Source organism: Chaetodon trifascialis, chromosome 13, assembly GCF_039877785.1.
Source record: "Chaetodon trifascialis isolate fChaTrf1 chromosome 13, fChaTrf1.hap1, whole genome shotgun sequence".
Taxonomy (NCBI): domain Eukaryota; kingdom Metazoa; phylum Chordata; class Actinopteri; order Chaetodontiformes; family Chaetodontidae; genus Chaetodon; species Chaetodon trifascialis.
The window spans coordinates 5,770,742-5,794,767 of NC_092068.1; the positions used below are offsets into that span (position 1 = coordinate 5,770,742).

General features: G+C 41.6%; 1 protein-coding gene across 1 annotated transcript in view; it reads left to right on the forward strand.

Annotated features, from left to right (window-relative positions):
* Positions 1–24,026, forward strand: part of b3gat2 (beta-1,3-glucuronyltransferase 2 (glucuronosyltransferase S)) — a 41,359-nt gene that overhangs the window by 7,085 nt on the left and 10,248 nt on the right. The window contains exons 2-3 of the mRNA XM_070977250.1: positions 10,894–11,038; positions 20,646–20,794. Of these exons, the coding sequence (XP_070833351.1) occupies positions 10,894–11,038; positions 20,646–20,794 (294 nt within the window). The remainder of the gene's footprint in view (positions 1–10,893; positions 11,039–20,645; positions 20,795–24,026) is intronic.

The following is a 24,026-nucleotide window of genomic DNA, read 5'->3' on the forward strand; positions in this document are numbered from 1 at the left end:
TCAAACACAAGGAGCATTAATCTGATCCCAGATCAGATCGACCACAGAATGATCTGTATGGGTGTGGGAGTGGCTTGAGTATGAAGAACTTGAAGATGACAAGACTTTTGTCTCGCTTGTAGTTCATAGATTCATCCATGTGTTTATGTTAGCTTAGTTGTTAGCCAACAATAGCTAACCTGTTGCCTTGTTTATGACAACAGATCATTTTACTGCTCATCCTCTGTTGGATCTCCGCAATTACTTTTATGAGCACAGTGTTAACATAACCAGTAATGATGGGCAAAGCTTCAAAAATAAGAAGCCAAGTTGTAATAAACCTGAGTCATCTGATGAAACTACTCATGAATCTCCTCTATGATGATGTATGAATAGTTGATCAAGGATATTTAGCATTAAGTGCATTACTATGACCCCAGTTCTGTCGGTCTGGGGTCAGTTACAATGGAGGAAGCCATTCAATCTTGGCTGAGAAACAAGCTATCAGGAAAATTAAGCTGTGCTTCTTTTTTTTTTCCTTCATTCCTGAAAAGCTGACTCTGGGAATGGAGGGTTTTTCAGCTGACGGCAGCATGGCAGGGCTGTGTGATTCAGCTGCAGCAGCCTGTCAGCCAGGCAAGACTTTCGTCAGACCTTTTTTGAATAATTGAACTCCCCCGGCCCTGAGAGCTCCACAGCAGTCACAGTGACTATTTTAGGGAGCAGGTACTTAGGAAAATGCTCTGTGCTGAAGTGTGACTCTGGGACACCTTTCCGGAATGGTGCTGCACCGGATCTACTGTTCATTTTTTAGTTCTGATATGGTGTGAGGGCTTTTCAGGTGTTTTAGTGGTGGAAATCCTCTGCTGTGCAGAAATGCAGCAAATGTATTTTCAATTTTGAACCGAGGGTTCAGAAACTTTAAGAAAATGTTGTTACTTTGATGAATATTTTAAATTAATCTGGATTTTCATTGTACATTTTTTTCTCTCGTATGTTATAGATCCTATTGAGGAGTCAGTTGTTATTGGGGAACTGCCTAAGATAATTTCTGTCTTTCAAGGAAATAGACCAAAGACATATGAGCAAACATTAAAGATATATTTGATGTCCAAGCAGCAGACTCCAGGCCTGCAGAGAATCATGGGGCGATGGGGGGTGGCACAAAGAGAAACTGCTGGGATAAAGGAACCAGAGTGAAATGGGAAATTCAATTTCCTCAAACCCCTATGAGCAATTATCATAATTACATAGTGTAGTGGGAGAAGCGAGGATGGGGGGGTTGTAATGTCAGGGAAGCGAAGCAGAAAGGAGATGAACCTCGGTGGGAGAAATTGTCCGTGGTTGGGTTGGTGGGAGGATAAGAATGGGGGAGAGAGGAAGGTGATGGGAAGGTTGAAGGCTTTCAAGGGCCAGTGTAAATGTAAAAAGGTGTTATGCACCAGCTCTCTGCTTATTTCCAATGCTATGTTTTTCTGAATTTGTAGTTTAACTATACACCCTCCTCTCTACTCCCTCATCAAAACCTCTTTTTGCCCTGATTCACCACTTCATGCAACAGCAATTGTCTTACATTTACGGATGGCAAACACAAGCTGGTATTCATTAAACCTCTTTTATTGAAGTAAAACTGACACTGACATTTTGTCATTTTGTTCTATCTACAGAGGAGGTTCTGTATTACTCAGACATTTTGATATTTCTCCATGAATTTTGGTGAGCAGGATCAAGTGATGAGATCTGTCTTCTTCTAGGGTGAGGTATTGGTTTCCATGGGTTTTACTGTGGATGCAGTGGTGGAGCTTTGTGATCCCCTTTTTAGTTTGTCAATTTTGTCTCCTATTCCAGCATTATTGATTTCTGGCTATTATCCATGATTTAGGATGAGCACAACATTAGCTGGAGCTTTAAAGGGAATAGTTCAACTTATTTTTTTGAGATGATACAAAATGGTATAGAACTAATTCCGAACCACCTTAATAAATCATCAACTATGTCTTGCATAGTAAATGCTGTGGTAGTGGAGCCTGTTGTAGTCAACTTGAGGAACCTAAATGTACTGTGAGCTAGCAGGGCTCCAAAGCGAAAAGCTACATCTATGAACACCTCTAAAGATCTCTTCACATTATGTATCTTCTTTAGTTAATATACGTACATGCATCCTGCGTGCATGTTATTTGTGTGTAGAGTCAAGTCAGTGGGTTGCCCAAACAACACATATGAATGGTCGGGGAGTACCATCGATAGGTATACTGGACCTATGTTGTCACATGGTTAACATTGTGAAACTGTTGCAGTTCTCTAAGCTTGAAACAACTAAACTACACGGCTAGGTTTAGAAACACATTGTGGTTTGGCTTAAAAACATTACTGCCTTGTAGGTTACACAGCTCTTGTACTTACATAAGTTAAAATGGGTCAGTGTTGGCTTTTGGTTTCACATAGGACACAAACAGCGGTCTCTCCGGTTTGTTTGACTCATCCACTCACCCCTTCTTCTGCATATGCACTTTCTTTTTTTTTTTTTTATACTAAATTGCCTGACTTCCTCCTTTGGTCCCATCATAATTACTAATGCCACTTGATGTCAGAGGGTTTAATAATAAACATTCGTATGGGTCATAATGGCGTACATGCAAAGAAAAGACTTTTGGATGTTTTTCTGGTGGAGATGGGCTGTTTATTTAATGCATAATACAAGCATTAGTAGTGATGTGTGACTTTTTAAAGGGGAAAGGAACCAGCTATCTTGAGCCATAATCACTGCTTTGTGACAAAGCCTCTGGGTCTTACCATAAATATTTAGTTATGTGCACTAAATGACATTGCAGTACGGTATATACACACAAATACATGTAGACTATATGCATAGAAACAGCCAGTTCCTCTGTTTTAAAAGAAACACTGTGACATTACAGTATATTACAGGTTTGTTGGATATTCTCACAGAAATCACTCAGTTTTCATACTCCAGCATTCACAACAACACACATAGCCACACACTCAATAACACTCGTGCCTTCATCCTTTCATCTTCTTTCATATAAACCCATAAAGCATTCGACCTGCACACATATCATGCACCATTGCATCACAGTTTCATAGCCCATCCCCAGCCTCTCTAATTTGATTCATTCATTTTCTCCCAGCTCATTTCTTCCCTCCCTTCTCCGATTGCCTCTGCCATGCATATTAATAACACACAGATAAAAATACGCTTGATTAAAATCACACCCGGCCCAGCCACCCGAACACTCGTCCCGGTGCGCAAACAACACAATGACAGCTCTTTCTCCAGGGCAGGAGGTAGGAAACGAGAACATCCATAATGGATTTCATATACTTCATCATTAAGAGTCTCTTTGTGTGTACACACAATTCACTTCTCACCTATTTGTTTGCAGGCGAAGGAGTCAGAGTTGATTACCCGACTGAGCCTCAGTGCTCCGAGACAGAGTGCCCTGGCTGCAAGTCAGATGAAATGTGATTCCTCTCAGCATTGTATTTTTCACCCCCAGCTTTTCTTTTGTTTACTTGTAAATAGCACGCGTTTACTGACTGAGCTGCTGGTGCTGTAATTTGTCAGGACTTAGAAGTTCTTGTGCACCAAGCTGCATCTGAAATTATTTTTCATGTGTGCCTAAGATGAATTATTTGTTATCTCAGCGCAGCGTCTGCCCTCTGGTGAAGATATCCATATTGATAATAAGACAGGGGCTTTTGTGACACATGGCAGTGTCCGCTGGTGGCTCCAGCTATACAGCCTACTGAGGTACAGTACAGAGAAAAGGTCTTTCCAGATTCATCAGTGGAGCAAAATGAGTGTGGAGAGTGAGGGCAAAGAGCTGGTGTTGTGATCAGATCTTGTCAGGAGAGGTAGAAGAAAGGATGTATTTCCTTTGAATCATTCCCATTTCCTATTGTCATGCATGGATTTAGTTCCATTTCACTCTCCATAGGATTACTGGATTGTAAATGCATATGTCATAACTCATTCAAGACTCAAAACATGAAGTTTAGGACTTAGACTTGGACTAGGAGCTTGTTTGCTGGAAGTCGATCCTCTCTGATCCTGAGCACACGTTGTCATTCTGTGTCTTCACATTGTGTCTTATTTCTGTCCATTCTTAATATACAATATTTAGCAAGTCCCTCCTCTGTTGCCTTTTCCCACCTTTTCTTTTTGTCCTTGAAAGGGTTTTTGTGGCTTTGAAGTTTTTCCTCACACTGAGGAATTCACAGCAGATTCTGGTTTGTCATAGCAGGGTAAGTAAAATTGACTTGGCATGAAATGATTCTCTGAAATGTGTTTGTGTAGCATTTAACAATAGAAAACATTAGTAAATGGTACCTCACGTGCAGGGTGAAGAGCTCCATTCAGCTGAATGCTCGGGTATGATGCACTGGGACCCCAGTCAGTGTTCAGCATTTGAAATAGGATTGATGTCCAATAAGGAAATTATTTGCCGAGCAGCAGAAACCAGTGAACTAAAACTGTTTTCTTCAGATTTAAATTGTGTAGCTGCTTCACAGACAATGAAAAGGAGATTGAATGTGTGGACTCACACACTTTGTTGAGTTTTTACACCCCAAGGAGAGATGTATTCTTGTGGAGACTAGAAAGAAAAAAAAAAAAAGAAAAAAAAAACATTATCTCCAGAAAATCCCGCTGTGAGTTCGCACAGCAACCTTTACTATTTTTCCTTCCCTAGTTCAGTCCCTGTAGGGGAGCTGGTTCTTGATGGCACACCTGATCATATGGGTGAACTCTGTCCTTTCTGGCTATCTGAGAGAGCTGGTTCTCAGATATGGACTGGATTACTGTTGACTGTAGGAATGACATGTAGCACTCATAGCTCCTTTGAGACCGTGACCTACTCTGTGGAGACACAGTGCAAGACTGAGATCCGGCGTGCAGCTAACTGTGCATACATACTTACCATTGTTCCAAGAGGGACTGGAAACAGTGTGAATCGTCACTGAGATATGTTTTTACATTCTTTCTTCTTATATTTGTGTTCTTCCTTTTTAAGCCATTTCTTGAGACATCTTTGTCATTTTCTTACTCTAAGCTGTGATTAATACACTGTATTGATTTCAAATAGCTGCGTCCCTGGCCTGAAAGATGGGGTGTGTGCTTTCCTTCCCACTCTAACAATCATTTGTACATTGCTTTAAAAATATGGATTTTACTCAACTTCCAGTGAAAAATAAGTATCAAATAGCTGTTCAGAGGATTACATTCAAGGTTTTGTTGATTTCTTTCTTTAACTACATATTTCCCCAACATTGTTGCAGTGTTGGTAAGTGTTTTGTGTCAGATAAAGGTATAAAATCTTCGGGAAACTTAAAGTGGAAGTCAGTGTTTTGAAACTGGTTTTATTAGCAGTAAAAATGTGAGTTGATAGTAAAATCAATAAATGAAAGAAATAAGAGTTCCTGGTTTGCTTCTGAGTTGGCAGTAAATAAAACCTGAGCCAGAAACAGAGGAGCCAAGTCACAGGTTAGCATTAAGGCTTTAAAGGGATGAATACACAGCCACAGTCACAGCAGACAAGTCAGGAGACTACTTGTGACTGAGTTCATACTAAGAGCAGCTAAGTTCTGGAAGGCAAATTCAATAAGTCTTTACCCGCCTGTATGAAGTGTGATTGATGTTTGTCACGATGATCTGTGGTCAGCTTTCATGAGGCTGCTGCTGGTCATTTGTTTGAGGCTCATCGCACAAATAGCTCTTTGTTTAACCCTTCAGTCATGTTGATGTGCAGACTGAACAGCAAGTCATGTGCCATAAATGTCACATCTTCTGCACCAGTCATTACAGAGCAGATCCCATATATGTCAAACCTTTTCTGGGGTACTTCCCAGAATTTGGAAAACATGGTCCCTCTGCGTAAAGGTATGGAATTATTTGTGATTCAGTTCAATTCAGTTTATTTATATAGCACCAAATCACAACTAAAGTTAATGTACAGAAACTCAACAGTTCCCCCATGAGAAGGCACTTTGGCGACAGTGGCAAGGAAAAACATCCTTTTAACAGACAGAAACCTTGAGCAGAAGCAGGCTGTGGGTGGGCGGCCATTTGCCTCGACTGGTTGAGTTTAGAGAGAGAAAGCGCGATATGCACAGCAATGACAACGATGATAATCACAGTAATAATATAAATATGACCAATAATAGTGGTTTTTATCACGTGGCTGGCTGTTGTTGGGCAACAAATACGTTGTGTAAACATTTTGCAGATAAGATCAATATCAACATTTTGCAACTTTAATAATAGTTGTAGAGTTAATAATGTTTTGCAGAAAAATATAATTTTGATCGCATTAAATTTCTTTCAGAATATGTGTGCTTTTGCAAATTAGTACTATACAAAAGTCATTTGTACGAGGTGGTTGTGTGAAGGCAGTCACTCTGTTCTTTGCACAAGTCAACCGCTTAAACCGTCTGGAACTTCAAACCAGTCTCAGTACTCAGCCTGTACCTGCTGTCGTCTCCATTGTTCCAAACCAAATCAATATGTCATGGCACACGCTGAACGATCTGCTCGGTTTGGACGGTTGGAAAAGGTATGCGTTCATTTTCACATTCATTATTCTATGTTGGCCTTGGAAGGGTTGTCTGTCACTGGTTCCAGAGCTGTTTATCAGATGGACATCAGTGTGTGATGAGAGGAATGACCCACTTTGATAAACTCTAATCATTTGAATATGTCTACTGGAACATGCAGGCTTTTCGCTAAGTTGTAAAAAGAGGATTGTTGAAGTAATGTTCCTCATTTCTGTCATTTTATAGAAATGCTGCTGTCTCCACCTTTACCGTTCAGCTCTTTGGTTCATTAGTGGAGATAATTACAGATGTACATCTCTAATAATGGTCGGTATTCATTTATATAAAAAGGTCTTGTCTGAAAACTGTCATCCTTTATGCAAATTTGGAACTTTGGCTGACATTGAATTTGACCTCATCCTGAACTTGTTGACTCCTCATGAACGCCATAACACACCTGCTTTAGGAAAGACTCTTTTTACAGGTAACACACTGAGCTCATGGAATAATCAGCAAATCACATCAAAATCAGAAGGCTTAAATTCCCCTAAAACATCAGATTATTCTCAAATACTGGCCCGTGCTTGTTCTGTTTCCTTGTGTCTGTTCTGGTCACATTATTGATTTTTCTTTGTACCTGTCCACAGGTCATTGCTTTATAGCAGCACATGCTGTATGCTCAGCCAGCCTGAATACAGGTATAACTACAAGTCTGTGTTGCAAACTTTTCCTGTGCCAGCAGTAATCTGCAGATGGTGGCATGAAAAGCAGCATGTGCTAAAGCAGTCGCCACCGAGCAGAATAATGTACCATCTGTTGAAACACTGTCACCCCCACAGCTTTGTTTGGCTCCCGGCAAACATTTTGACATTGAGTTGTTGTTGATAAGACGGCCTGCACCGATGTTGAAAATGAAAATTGAGACATCTGTAGTGAGCTGCTAGGACCTAAGCACAGTATCTTTCTGGTAAAAACTGACTGCAAAACTGCTTTAATAGATTTTTTCTTACCATCTTATAATGTTGTTAAAATGTCGTGCTTGATTAAACTGATGCTGAACTTGGACATCCCCTGATCATCTGTCATACGCCTGCTCTGTAACTGTCATCTTAATGGGATTTTCATCCTCAGACTCTGTAACAGGAAGATCTGGAAGGTCCTCAGTCTGATTCTGAGTCTAATGTGACACCCTGGATAGACAGACTCACTTTACACAGATAACTGTGTAGCCTGGACACAGTCCAGTTATAATGGAAAAATGAAAGCTATAAAAACAAGTAGAGTAAGCAGTGTAATGTGCTGTTGATGTAGCCTGGCACTGCCAGCCTGCAGCTTTCATCTCACTCATTTAATGCAGTCTGCTGAAGCTCAACAGGGATTTGTTGCAGGCAGGTGTTGTTTTAACTCAGCTATACAATGGACTATTGACATGTTACTCTGTCTATCACATCCTGATTGGTTTAATGAACAACTCACGGAGCTGGCAGTGGGCTTTGCTTCTGATTTTCAGATAAGTAGCAGCGAATGTGAAAGTAATTTGTTCTGAACCACTAAAATCAGTTTTTGAATCTTTTTGAGGCAAAAATAGCACAGAAAGGAGATGTGACCTTCTACAGGATCCAAACAAACCATTGTGTATTTTCTTCACCGCAGAGAAAAATCTACATTTTGGCTTGATGACACTTAAGAAAACTGTACCTGTGGGAAAGTGCTTGAAAATTGTTTGATTTTGACTTTTGAAGACTCTGAAAACTGAAAAGCTAAAGACAACAAAGGCAGATATTACCAGTGTTTCCGAATATGTTTGCGTACCCATGGACCCTGTTTCCATTCTAACTCTCTAATAAAGTGAAACTGTACTGAGTGTTGAGGTGCAGCACTCAAACCAGGCCATCATTAGCAGTCAAACTAAGACTTAACCGCTAAGCCAAAATAACGATCGTACTCCAGGAATGATCTGGGAACAACCAACACGCAGAGTCAGCCTCCCTTTCTTCTCCTGTCTCTCATTCTCTTTTCATCTGTTTTTTATTTATTTCTTTTTTGAAAAAATCAGAGGAGTGGGAGCGCTTTGAAAAATGACCTGAGCAAGAAAGGCAGGCAGCAGCAAAAGAGGGAGGAGGGGGAAAGGTCTCAGCGTCACAAGTCAAGGGGCTGCAGCATTAACAGGGAAAGGGCTTCAAAGCTGCTGACGTCACTCAAGGGCCCGGGCAGCAGAGAGAGGTGTGCAGGGCAAGAGACGTGGAAAGAAAGAGAGAAATGAAGGAGAAGGTAGAGGTGAGGGAAAGCAAGAGATGCCTCTTCTTGAAGTGCTGGGTGTAAAGACAGAGCCATCTCTGCACGTCATGTTATTTATTGGAAGATGAATCGTTACAGTTATCATGTCTGACAGGTTGATATAAATAAATATCAATTTCCTGTTCTTTATTGCATCGCTTTAACACCGCAGGGATTCAGCCACTTCGTGAAAGCTTTTACGTTTGCTTGTTCAACTCCTTGTAACTGTTGTCTCTAGTGCACAGAAGGCAATGTTTTTATATTAATAGTTTGTCTGGAATTTACACAAAGGGCTGGATACTTAGCATTTTGGGTCATTAACTCCAAGACTGAGATGAAAAGATTAATATAAGTCATGTCTGTGCCTTAACTGCAGAGCTGGGACGTGGTTAGCCTATCAGCATAAAAAGTTACCACAATGCTTCAAATATGGATGTTGCTGCAAAGAAGCTACACGTTGTAAAAAGTCCCTCATCTTCAGCGTGGTGGCACAGAAGATGAGGGACTATAAGACATTTGTGTGAAATTTTGCCATCATTAGTATGAATTCTTGAGTTCTGGCCCAAAACCTGCCTTGTGAGGTCACAGTGACCTTTGACCTTTGACCACCAACCTCCAATCAGTTCAGTTAACATATCAGCTCGAGGCTTCTGCAGCCGCTCGTGACTTTGAGCTGCACGTTCATATAAACGGTGTTTTACATTTTCTTGCCTGGCAGCTCCGTCTCCACGTTCTCTTCTGTCGTGGCGCTCTGGAAAGGTTCGATATGCACTTTGCTTGAGGCAGACTTCCTTTAATTGGGCTGTCAATGGCAGACTGACAGTTCTTCCCATCACTAATACATCAACATGAACCTTTCCTTCACCTGATTGTTCTTCATTTTGTGGATGTTTTGCAAACCTGAAAAACACAGCGAGACTGTCAAGTTTTCTGTGGATCATGTTATACATGTAGCCGATTAACAGGCCCATATCATCCCGACCCCTCCAACAAATATCATGCACCATAGGAATAGGACTATCTTTGACTTGTTGAACTGTACATGTAAGTCGGTAAAGTAATAAATACCTAAATAGATACAGAAATGTGGAACTGAACGTGAAACTTAACAATGAAATTTAAACCTACTTATCCAACCTATCAGTCGACGTCTTCTCTACATACGGCTCTGTACCTACGCTCGGTTTCCTGTGGCTTCAGAAGCGAGCCCTCGGTGTGATGTCTGGGCGCAGTTATGCAGTGCTGCTCCCTGATTTGGTTTTGTTCTGTTGTTTTGTCATGAGCGACTGGCTGGAGGCTGTTTGTTTGAGCGATGAGCAGCAGCGTCTGAATGAATGGGCTTCAGGGTGGCCAGGGTTGGAGAACAGAATATCACACACGCACACGCACGCACGCACACACACACACACACACACACACACACACACACACACACGTATGCATCCACACACAACTCTGAGATACAGATGTCTCATACTCGAACACAAAACTCAGCCGTCCTCACAGAGTCCACCCCCTCACCCCCCCGTCTTTTATCTCGGTCCCTCTCCATCTCATTTATCGTCGCACTGCTTCTGGCTGTGTGCAAATTCACTCACTGTGAAAATGGAAGGCAGCTCCGCACAGCACTGCTTCATTTAGGCTTGGATTCAGTTAGCCACAGACTCCCTGCATGCCGCTCTCACCCACATTTCAGAAGAAATTAAAGATCTCTAATCACCCATGCCAACTGACACAAGTTATTCATTTAAGGACTTTTTGCGTTTTTTTTGTTTTTTTTGGCTTTATTGTGTCCACTCAGAGTGGACATCGCCCGCCGGCTCAGACATCATGTCAGCTTTGAAAAATGAACGTGAATCAGAAAAAAGCCCTTCAATGGCGTCACGACTGTTAGAGCAGATCTTCCTCCTACTGTTCTCAAATCAAAGAGCTTCACGAATGTTCCATGAGTTGTCCAGCATGTCAGAGGACAGTGGACAGCTCTGTCTCATTTGGGTTGAGTAGCCATCTTTACGCTTGAGATGTATGAAAAGGTGTTCAGCTTGAGTGGAAGCAGTTTACACTTTTCTTCTTCTTTCTTTGCAGATGCGCAGCACTCGATTTGTGTCTGTCTGGCCTGTGGGATTTGTAGGCGGTAGAGCGTATGAGCGCCCCCTGGTGTCTGGAGGTAAAGTTGTGGGCTGGTACACCGGCTGGAGGCCAGACCGACCCTTCGCCACCGACATGGCAGGTAAGAAGCAACTCCAGTCGGACATCAAATTAGTGTTATTTGGCCACAGTACCGTTAGCAGCATATTTGTTCTTGTCGTCGCTTTCGTTTCACATCACACTAATAAGACATGACAGTGGAAAGATCTCCAGAGGTTGATTCCTCATGAATTTGCTGACTCTCTGACCTTTGAAAAATCAAACCTTCCGCTCAATCAGCTCACGCTGTTGTTTCATGTTGTAGGTAGATGCCTTCAAATTTAAAGAAAACATTCGGTTCATCGTCTGATTTGAAGAAAATCGTTTCCTTCTAATGACCTCCGCATACATAACAAGCGTGACATTTTTATCCACGCTGCCAACAGAGGAATATCATTTGCATTTTGTTTGTTTCATCCGACATTTTGAACAGGGATGCTGCAGCCTCTCTGGGCCACTGACAAGGCTTCAGAAATGGGTCTGGTTTTCTTAAAGGAGTGCTCCAACAATTTTACACACAGAAATCTGTTTACTCATCAGGACGAGTACCACTCAGCCTGAGAAAGCAGTTGTAGAGCGTTGTCTCAGGCTCTGGAGCAGCTTCATCAGAATGACTCTGCTCTGACATAATTTTGAAATAAGGCACAATAAGGTGTCTGTTCATATGCTGCTTTTATTATTATTGTCTTCTTTGCAGTGTGTGATCAGGTCACATGTTACCCTCTGAATCTTTCCTACTCTTTGCTGAATTTTATTGAACACAGCAGGATTGTTTAAAAATGAATTTGGACTGAGTAGAAGAGGGAATTCATGTCACATCCGATGGTAAAATCTTGGAGAGTGAAGCAGAAAAAGAGTGTTTCTAGAAAGATCCTGGCACTTACTCTGGTCTGGAGTGTTAAATGGTGGTGAAAATAAAACGGTTCCTCTTTTCAGTTCTCTGCACTTTGTGGAAACATCCAAAGATTTTATTGATCAGTCCATTGATTACAGAACGGTTGAAGTGAACTGGATTGTTTTGGCCTGCTGGCTGTCAGTAGAGCAGAGAACAAAAACAATGCACTGTTCTTTCCCTTTCTGTGGCTTCACCTGAACACATCAGACATCTTTTCCATTGAGCTTCTGTTTTTTTTCATGGATTAATTTACCATAAAATGAGATCTGATCTTTCCAATTTAATTTTCTGACTGTTACTCCTTCGCACGGGAGTTGCCGTGCTACTTTGCGTGATTGTTTATTCCTGAGATAAACCACAAAGCAGGACAGCGGAGAGTTGAATTAACTATTGTGAAAAGCGACAGATTAGATGGGATCAGAACTGAAGGAACCCAGTCGTCTCAAAATGAAAGTGTGAGGTTCCAGGAAACTCACCATTTTACTGAAGGACGCCCCAGGCCTCAATACACATTCAGCCTCCTGCACTCGTAAAGAGTTCAGTACATATGTAACAGAGATTTCTATCTGTACTGACTAGAGCCTGACTGATGGTGGACTTTGGGGACTGATATTAGTGATTTTTAAAAATCTCATATTAATATTTAGCATATTCTGTTGTGAACTTTGGGGAGAGCCTGGACAGCTGCTTCTTGCTGCTTGCAGTTTTCTACGAACCCAGGCCTCCACAGACATGACAGTGGTATCTCACGCTCAGGAAGAAAGTAAAGAAGTGCATTTCCCAAAATGTTCCCTTAAGCAAAGAGGCAGCAGATCACAAAATGCTCTTTTTTGTCATTGTGGTTGATTGTAGGAGTGCAGGATCAGACGATGCTCCTGTGACGGCATGGATAAATGAGCTGGTTTTATCATTTATGTCGCTGGCTCCATTGTCCATGGAAACATTTTGTTAGGGGCAGTAGCTCAGTCCAGAAGGTGTTGGATTGGGCATCGGAGGGTGACTGGCTCAAGTCCAGGTGGCTGGGGAGGTGCCAGTTCACCTACAGGCCACTGCCAAAGTGCCCTTGAGCATGGCACTGAGCCCCTAACCACTGGGAGTACTACTCAGTGTAAAGATGAATTTGTGTAAAATCCAACTTGACAATATCACTGCAGTGATCTGAATGCATCCGGCTGGATTAGTGGAAGAGTTTTTGTATGGAAACACACATTCGTCTCGCAGTCATCCTAATGGAGAGTAAAGACTCAGCAAACCTCTCCATAAATCTATTTACATCTCCAGTGTAAAAATCCAATCAGAGGAGTGTTCAGCCCCTGAGTTCCCTCTGACCTGAGAGCAAATGATTCATCACACTGACCAAATAATAAGTCACCACTCATTATCCCACCTCACCCACACATATACTGTATTTAGACGCTCTGCTGCAGACAGTTTAGTGTATGTAGAAAAATAATTTTAAAAGCGTCGTTTTATTTTAGATGATAATGATGATTTGTATGCTTATCATTCTGAACACACGCTGTGTGTGGACACAGCCGAGGGCACTGCTGCAGAGCACGCAGGAACTCACACTCTCCAGCACACGCATGCACAGGTCTGCCCCTGGGATTAGTGTTAATTAAACCACGATAACATGAGTGAGCATCTATTTTTCTTTCCTACACCTTTCCTGCTCCACCACGGCCAAGATCTCATCCCTCCATCCTCCTCCCAACCATCCACCTAATCTCACTCTCACACACAAGCACACGCTCACACTGTAATTATCAGTCTTACTTTTACACTGCACTATATAATTACACTGTCAATTTGCAACGCTAAGATTTACTGCTGGGCCTGTATTACGAAACATTTTTTCACTTTAAATTCTACAAGAACAACAACGGCTGTGCCGAGCAAATGGCCCAAACTTTACTCACTCTTAGATTATTATTCATAGGATTTACAATGGGGTGTCTGCAGAGTGCTGAGTGAGTGCCAGTGCGTGTCCTAATAGTATTGTGTTACACAGCGCTGTATTGTTAGCAGAACACTAAAGCCTCCCATCTATTGCTCTGTCTCATTTAACCAAACCCAGTGGAGCCTGGACAATGATGGTGTGGAGTACTATTCATGTCATTGTGTGTCTGCGATTATAGACATGTCCACACACACGCACACACACACACACACACACACACACACACACACACACACGCATGTGTTTGAAAGACACACAAGCATGCACCTGCCGGCACTAGAATTGAGATGCACACATGCAATTTTCCAGACGCATGTTCACTCTGCAATCGAGTATACGTATGTGTATTTCTGTGAACTGCAAACACTAAAACACAAGGTGCATGCGCACACAGACACACAACACAAAGACATTTGTGCCGTAGTTGAAGTGGTAGTTGTGCCCTGGGAGTGTTCTGTGAGACGGACACACAGACATGTTTAACCCGCAGTAACCCCAGTGTTTATGCCCTGCTCCTGAGATGAGCGGAGCAGAGAGGAGGACAGACGGTGTGCAGCAACAGTTAAAGACCCCTCCTCCAGCACTGAAGTGCTGACAGGTAAAGTGAAGAGAAGCAGCCGAACAGGGGAAAACACATTAGCAAAATGTGTCATTTCTGGCAAAACATAAGTGATGGAGATAGAGGATAAATGTTGCAGGTCACAAGTTCTTATTTCTACTGTTCAGTCAGGACATTTAAGTCATTTATCGTACCAATAAAATGCACTTTAATTTGGCAGTTTGACTCTGTTCTGATTTCAGTTTTAATATTTCTGAGGGGTAAAAAGGGTGCATATGGCTGTCTTTATAATCCAGCTCTGAGGCAGTGCCAAGTGGCAGGAAGTGGACATCTGTCCCATACAGTCATTTCATCCTGTCCTTTAAGGAACAGGAGTGTACTGTACAGTTATTGGATGTTTAATTGAAAGAAGGATGTTATTTGACCATTGATGCTTCAATGTTTGATTCGGAAGGTAAAAAGTTGATCAAGTCATATTACCATGATTCTGGCATTTCAAGATCAAACTTTTAGTATTTACAGCAGTTGCAACAGTTGTGTGGTGGCATCAGTGAGGTTTGGAAATACATATATTGAAGTACAAAAGTATGCAAACACACAAACCACCTCGACTTTTCTGGGAGCAGACTTTAGCAAGAATTTCTGAGATCTTGATTCCTGATATGAAAGCCTACTCTCTGAACTACCAGCAACAAACCAGTGCTTCCCTCATGTTTTATTTTATTTCTACTGTGCTTAGAGACTGTGAGAGGATGAGGAGGCAGTGTCTGTTATGTCATCTTCTGGAGGGACGTTTCGGAAGCCTGGATCCGCCATTAGATGAACATTATGGTTTCTGCTTGATTTTGCCTCAGTTGGTGCCAGGTACTTGTTGCCATGGTGTTTTTGCACTGCGCGTCCCAGTGGTGACCTGTCAGTCAAACTGTCTGGGTGATACCGTGGCATCTTCCTTTGGATTTCCAGTTGTTTGTCTTTATTCAAACAAAAAGAGAAACCTGTCTGTTGCAGGATTGTTCTCTCTCTCTCTCTCTCTCTCTCTCTCTCTCTGTGTGTGTGTGTGTGTGTGTGTTTAGAAGAGCAGATATACATCCATATCTAAGTGTAATTGCTGTCTTGGTATATCAGCTGTTATATCAGAGGTTGCCTGAACAGTTAATTTATTGTTGGCCTCTAATTTTGATATCATAAAGTCTCACGTCTGCTGAGTGTGCTTCCATCTGTTTTTTGCCCTGGAGGTAAACTCCTTTGTATTTCATTGAATTGAAAATAAATCACAGGGCGATGGGATGCAACCTAGACGAGAGGGGATGAATGGATGGGGTAAGCAAAAATAAAATTGATTGCGTGTTTGCATGTAAACCGAGAGGACAACAGAGTGATCACATGGCTCCCCCAGGCTACCAAAGCTTCAGGTTACTCTACAATAAGGCAAACCAATAAAGCACAACAGACCGTGCCAGCCATTGTTTTCCATCTCATTTCATCTCATATGTTAATTTAGCCTTCTTTTAGCCTATTTCTTTCCAGATCAGATCACGCCTAGAGAGCTTACCACACATCTGTAGAGCCTTGTTTCTGCTGCATGGTCCAGCCAGGCTCGACTGATCGTCACTCACTTTTGGTACCAGGTACTTTTCTCCACTGCAGCTCGTACCGCCTCAGTGTAGGCAAGATTTTTAGCTGGTCGTTGTTGCGTGGAACTGTGAAAGTTGAATGCGACAGAACAGCAACAGTGGAGGATATTGAAGGATATGAAAGGGATGGTGTTCTCGATTCTCAGTATGTGGCTGTTGGTCACAGCAAGGAGACAAACTTTGTTTCTGAAAGGGATGATTGCCGTCATTAGACCACTCATGCCCCTTTGTGACCAAAGAGTTCCAGGTACTGAGGAGATACAGGATCAAAACCAGGGAACTAAATCTTTTGAACATTCCTAAGAACTTTAGAAAAAAGCAGCGACATCATGTTGTTCTTCACCTGTTCTACAGTGTGACTGTGACACTGATGAAAGGACTGATGAATGGATGTAAAGGAGACATGCAGAGGTGGAAAAGGAGAATGACAACAAATCTGTGGCGTTTCAAGGTTTTGCAATGAATCAAATAGCAAATAAAGTTTCCTTTCTCTTGTTTACTGTCTCTCTCTACTCTTTTGGTCATCACTCCCTCTCTCTCTTGCACTGACTTCATAGCTTTGTTTTCAAAGGTGCCCTGGAGTTTTCTTATGAACACACAGTTTTTGTTTTCATTCAGCGTTACTCACCAGGACACATCGTCTGTATCCTTGAGGTCTAACAAATGCGTCGAATTCTTTTCCTTCCTCACAAAGCCCTTGCAAAGCTGATTTTTCTTAAGCTTCTGAAACCTCTTTTTGTTTTCTAATTTGCAGTCTTTGTTGGCGCATTGCTGTGTTTCTTGACATGTTATCTCTGTTGATTAGTGGAACAGTGTGTATTGCATCACGGGTGTGCACGTGTATGCGTGTGTGTCCTATCATGCATGCACAGGAGCTAACAAAACAGGGACCAACACATAAAAACTTTGTTTTTAGAGTGGTCAAGTGGCACCAAGTGGTTACCCTGTGGATTAAACAAATTGCAGCAGCTGAAAGGAACTAAATTTAGAGTCTGTTTCCTCCAGTAAAGAGGTAAAGTTCCCGAGTTCCTGAAATAGTTACGGGAGCTGGAAACAGGATATAGGCTAACAGATTGTACTGAAAATGTCTAGGCATGGAAATAAAGACCATTTTAAAATAGTTTGTAGTGTAGTGATGAACTACAGGCAAATGCTTGTCTCCATAAAGCGTAATGTAGCATTCAATAGATACATCAGTCATAAAGGTCATCTGGAGTGGGTCAGGAGTAAAGTTAGTCCAGAGTCTGGACAATAGCCTCCTGGGCAAACATGGCTCAGATAAGCTGAGATCTCCATATCACATAGGCTTGCTGCAGGTTAGAAGATGTCTATCTTGTAATTGCTCTCATATCTGTCTGCTCCACCTGAGCTGCATTTATCTGTGTGATTAGCCTGCGGTATCGCACACAGAGCAGTAATAAGCCTGATACCAGAGTAAGCTAACAAGTGGTACTGTATCAGGGTCTGCATGCGACTTTGTGTAAATTATTGTGCAGTGGTGGGAGTTTGCTTATGGCATGAGTAAAAACGTTGTAAAATCTAAAATATTGCCTTAAAATACCAAATTGAAATATCATCAGTACAATGTATAACCTCCAATCTCTAAACATTGCTTCTGGCTGTCTTTAAAATTGCTCTTAGTCTAAGTCTGGAGTGTGTTTGTGTCTGTATGTGTGCACAGGATGTGATGGTTGACTGTGCCTAAAATGCAGCAAAGTTGAATCTATAGGAGAAGGAGAAGGTCAATCCGTTTGCATGTGTACAGTTTCTCTCTGTGCGACCCTCGCTGACAGACGCATTGGTCAGAGGACCGCTGTCTGCGCGCCACGTGTCAGTACCTCAGGATAGCCGCAGCCTAGAAAATGCTGTTCAGGCAGAGAGGAGGCAAGGCTGGTGAATATTTGGGGTGAATTCCCACACTAATGCACTGATTGCCAAGGCTTGCCACCCACTAACGATTTGCATAAATAAATATTCAGTAATTATGCCGAGACCTTGCGCATGGAGGATCGCAGAAACTTCTGAAAATATCCTCCTGTCACGCTTCAAACCAGGAACTTCAGCAGCCCTCAGAGACACTGCTCTGCTTAAACTTAAGTACACCTACACTTTCATTTTTGCTGTCTTGATTCGGCAAACCCATTTACTACAAATGACTTTAAATTACACCATGGTGTTTGGATTTTCCTATGGGTTTTCCTAACTTCCAAGCAGCCACTAATTGTAGGTTGTAGTTTTTTAGGTTGTAGTATTCTATATCTGTCATTCTAACGTCTGTGCTGTAAGTACATCGCTGGAGTCGAGGCAATCAGCTTAAGTTAGCATACAGGCTGGAAGTGGAGGGAAAGACTGGCGTTTTTCAAATTTAAAAAATCCACCCACAGAAACGTCTGAAGCTAACCAGCAATGCTAATGTTCGGTCTCATTTCTTTATATATACACAAATAATGATGTAAAATGTTTTAGAGAGAGTTATTTGCTTGAAATTATTCACCCATCCAGACACATTTAATAATTGCAGTGTGTAACTCAAAAAATACACTGACACTTTTAGATCACAGAGGAAACAAAATAGATACAGTGTTTTCACGAAAGAGTTTTAGAGGTGTTTGGAGGTGGATATTTGAACTTTGGACAGAGCAAGGCCAACTGTTTCACAGTCTGCTTTGTCTTTATGCTAAGCTAAGCTAATCACCTCTGAGCCCTGTCTCCAAGAAATGATGTTTATGTGCAGCTAATAAGCAATAGCAAATAGGTTTTGAAGAAAATGTAATTACATGTTATATTAACATAATGATGAAATTACTGTTAATTAGCGTTACTTGGAAGTTGCAAAAATGTTTGTGTTTACTGACAACTTATTTCATTTGTTTTCTGTCAAAATACTGTAGGTGGTCTTGAAATGCAATCTAGTCACAGTGACCACAGATTGACTTATGGTTATGTTGAGGCACTGATGGGACATGGTTAATCTAAGGCAAAGATCATGGTCTGTTTAAATATAGAAGTCAGCAGCAATCGCTGTAACTGCAGCGTGGTGCAGAAACATAGTTTGTCATCAACTGTAATAGCTTTTCTTGTGTTTCAATTATGGTATCGACTGAATGAGTTTTTAATATATAACAGGAAAATATGAACACATGCTGCCATAAAGCATGAATTGTAAAATATAGCGCTGTGATCGTGGTAATTATTGTCAACTTAAGTTATGTTTGTATAGGTCTCTTCCTCTATTCTTTCTTCTGCCTACTGACTCAGCAGAAAGGCAGAGGGAGGTACTCAGCAGGCAGAATGAAGGATAGAAGCTGCTGATGGGATTTATTCTCAGCCCAGTGGGGGTGTCCTGAGGCTACAGTGTGGGGTCTTAAAAGCAAATGCCACAGAGGATGAGAAACCATGAGGACCGAATCATGTTATCTCTGGAACTAAAAACAGTCCAGTCAGATTAGATTTTAAAAAGTCAGTATTTTACAGTACTCTGGTCTTCATATTATGTGTAGAGAGCTTTGTTTTCACACTGGTGGTGTAACAAAAGGCGCTTGAAACTTTGACAGCTTGCATTGAATTTGACAGTGTTCTTACTCACACTGTGAATTGTTATGACTTTGGTGATCTCTTAGCTTTTCATCTCATCTCTCATCGTCAGCCCAAGAGTTCACATTGCCCAATACTTTGCTGTATGACCAAATACCTGCAAAAATACTGACTTTGGGACAGACATCAGCCTGAAATGACCTGCGTGCTGTGGGATCCCTGACTTATAGCTACATTTTTGAGGAGATGTTCAGCAGCTGCATGTTAGCTGCTACATATTAGATTTCTTTTGCTTTATTTCTGTATTCATGCAGCTACTTTTTTGTGCATAGCATTCTTTCAGCTCTCCCATCATGACCTGCAGCTCCCTCTCTGAGTACTTTGCTCTTTCAGTTAGAGGTGGAGACACATTATGTGTCACCTTCAGACCTCTGGCCTCCGGTTCAGACAACACATCGGATGTGTGAATGACGTGTTCTCAGCACACATGCTGACAGGAACAAGGTTAAGTGCAGCAGCAGAAGCGCCTTTGTGTTTAGATTGTTGTTCCTCTAAAGCGTATTAAAGGAACAGGTGGATAGTTTGAGTTAGGGAAAGTAATTTGAACACTAATCTTGCAATCAGATTCAACCTTCAAACATATTTCTGGTTGCAGGACAGCTGATATCTCTTTGCTTTCAAAGTAATTACGTAGTGTCAGATTTTCTCCCACTGCTCCCAATTTTTCTAATCACGTTGATTAAATCTGGTTGCAAGCCAGCCACCCCACCTCTCCTCTGCTGCACCACACTGGCATCGTAAGCATTTTGACTTCCCTCTGCCTTTCTCATGCCTTCCTTCTCATCTATAGAACAATTATCGCAGGAGAATGGCAGACCCCTGTGGTAAATGAATTTCATATCAACCATATCATCATGTCATTAGATACACTAATGCACTCACTCATTTTCTGCTGTGATTATAATAGACTCATAATGTGCTTTTAATCTGTGCTGGCTAACCCCCTCACCCTTCCTCTGCCTTTGTTCCCACTCTTTGTCATCTTCTTTCTCCCTCTCTCTCCCTCAGGTTTTGCAGTGAACCTCCAGGTGATCCTGGCCAACCCACGGGCACAGTTCAAGCGGCGTGGCTCACAGCCGGGGATGCAGGAGTCTGACTTCCTCAAGCTGATCACCAAAGTCACAGAGTTGGAGCCCAGGGCAAACAATTGCACTCGGGTGAGTAACAACGCACCACAGACACAAATTTTTGCAGTAACATTTGTTTTTTCCTCCAGTGATCTGTCACATGGTTGACAGAATTTGTCATAAATGTCACAACAGGCTGACCTTGTCTCATGTTCATCAGATTCAGCTTTTCCTTCATTTTTAAAAGCAATCCAGCTGAGTGTTGTCTCCAGTGTGAACAGAAACATAAAGCAGCCAAAGCAGCAAGACCCTCCATGATACAGAATGTGAATGAATAATCCATGAGCTAAAAACAGAAACTCCATATTCATATTTAATTCTCAATGCCATATTCATTGAGATTCAAACTCAATATCTTTTTATCAGTTTTAAGCAGATTAACTGTGCAGCACAGGATAAAGCTTGACAGATGTTCCACAGGTGTTATTTTACCTCCTAAACCGATACTGAAGTCTGGCATGTTGGTGACTTGACAGGAAATTAATGAGCTGAAGTTATGGTCTGTCTTAATGTTGCATGAAAAATGGCCACAAGATTTGTGTGAATAGCTTTCCCTTATTCTCTACACATTTCAAACTGACTTCATTAACTTTATCTCGATCTCCTCCCACTGCATGCACACCTTCCATCTTTCCATTCAGCTGCCTGTTTTATTTATTATTAGTATTTACCCCCTCAGAAGATTAAACAAATTTTGGCCACTTGTCATTATATGCACAAACACTGCTTTAGCTGGAAATGAGAGGTCATAGAAGTAGGAGTCATGACCCTTGGTTAAAGTTATTGCTTCAAGTACAAGACCTTGCAGGTGGGATCTGAGAGAACAGGGGAACACTGGATCCTAGCAAAGTTGCATTGATAAAAATAGTGAAGTCAAAAGCTATGCACAATTAAAAAAAACTGGCAAACAAGCCATCTATACACAATCCTCCCAAGTGGTGGAGGCCTATCTTTGCTAAAGAGGAAGATCAAGGGTAGATTTTGGCTGAAATTGGCAGAAATTGATGATTATTACGACCAGGAGTCGCTTGAGAAAGAGTAAGCCAACCAAAGGTGCCAACCAAACGTCCAACTTGTGCCCAGATCTTCAAAGTGTTGATAAGTACAGCATTGCATGTGAAGAATGAAGCAGAGAGGGGCAGGATGCTGCATGCTAGAGCTTGGGGTGAAGTATTAGTAGCCAATCAGGTTGGGTAAGCCAATCCCACCCAGGGACCTGCTGCTAACTCTCGCATGCATCATCATCAGCAGCAGCACAAATAGGGGTAGAGATAACGCCATCAATTGAGGTAAAAAATTACCTAGGTAGTATAAAATTATATATAAATTTTACAGTCTCTACCCTTACTGTCAAAAGAAGTGGGAGGTGGCTTCATCTCCATAGGTTGGATTTGATTGTTGCCATTAGAGCAAGTTTTTGTTCTTAAAATGCAGTGATGGATCATGTGATTGTGGTGTCCAGGTATATAGACTTGGAGAGTCTGAAAGGTAACTCTGCAGCCAATTAGTTGAAAGTGAAATTGATTAACCAGGAAACATTCAGGTTCAGGGTGTTTGCAGAGTGCATACCAAAAGATTATAGACACAAAACAATGTGTAGAGTAATAGATAAAGGGTCGCGCACATACAGAAGGAGATTGTCAGCGTATAGTGAGACTTTATGTTTTATGCCCCATCTCTGAATCCCCTTAAACCCTCTCTCTGCCTTTAAATCAGTCAACAATGGCTTGATAACGATCAAAAAACAACAGTGGGGAAAGTGGACACGCCTGACGTGTCCTGTGAAAGAGAGGGAAGGGTACTGGGTGCTCGTGCACACTGATGCGTGAGGGAAGAGTAGAGTCATTTGATGGAGGAGATGAGGCCTGCACCAAAGCAGAACGGCCACAGAGACGAGAACACCCTGTCAAAGGCCTTCACAGTGTCAATAGATATGATAACCTCTTTTCATGAGTCCTGTCTGATCCTCTGATATAACTGAGGGCATGACACAGCATCTGTTTTTTAAGAAAAATCATGTAGTATGACCCAGCGCAATTCATTTTCCAATGTTAAAACCTCTTGTTCTATAGTCACTATTTGTTTCCACCCAGTCCATTGTTTGTTTACACAGCTTCGATTTAGACCCAGTTCAGACTTACTTTGTCTTTTCTAAAACACAAATTCTGATTTATTATTTGATTCATTTAGGTACAAGAGTAAAATCATCATGTCTTTTGTTAATTTTTTGGAAGATGAACTTATTCATATTCGTATGAGGAGTGTGAATTTATACAGAAAAAAAATGAAATATATAAAAATACACAGACAGACAGTTTTGAACAACTTTCAGTATAAGACTTAACAGTTTTGTGAAATAAACAAATAACAACTCCTTCCGTTATACTTGTGTTTTAAGGGTCAAAGTTCATGTCTACAGTCCAGAATTCATTTACAGAATGAGATAATATGTGACTTGTGATCTGATGTAATAAGTGTGTTATCAGACCGCATTGACTGCATGTTGCAGGTGGGTGACTCAGGCTAGGGTTTAATAAAAGCCCAATTTGTCTGTCTTAATCTGGCAGATATTAAACTGCAGTCATAACAATGGCTACCATCGCAGCAGTGACTAACCGTTGGCCGCCTCTCTTCACTATTGACAGCGTGAGTCATACTTTAAGCTAGTAGCATTGGCTAAACATAGACACACACAGCTTGAATTGGATAGAAATGGTGTTATAGTGCTATCAATTCTAGTTGTGTGCTTAGACAGCTCAGATCGATGCAGCTCATCTCAAATCACCACAGCCCCTGTTGGCACTTGGTTTTATGAAGCCACTCATCCTCTTGACAACCTTTACAGAGCCGCCTTAAAGGACTTTTTGTGAGAAATGGATTCTATTACATTTTACCTCTAAAGGAATACGCGAGGCAAAATTGTCACACCCCCAGTTGTTCTTTTTGTTTAGCTGTTTAACAGATTAATTTTCTGGTGCTGTTCATATGATGTTATCAGTGGGCACGACCCATCATAGCCTGATAATCAGAAAGATGACAACTCCATTCTGAATCCTGCCTACGAAGCTGTGATTGGCTTAGCCAGACATCACAACTCCAGACTTAGATGTGGGCTGCAATTCAGAGGTCCGAAACCAGGCCAGATCTGTCAATAAAGACCAAATGTGTCTACGATTACAGGCCACATGAAATTTGTTATGGCTATTCTTAATTTCTAGAGGATTCTTCTTAATGGTTTTGGTGACAACATGAGATTTTTCTT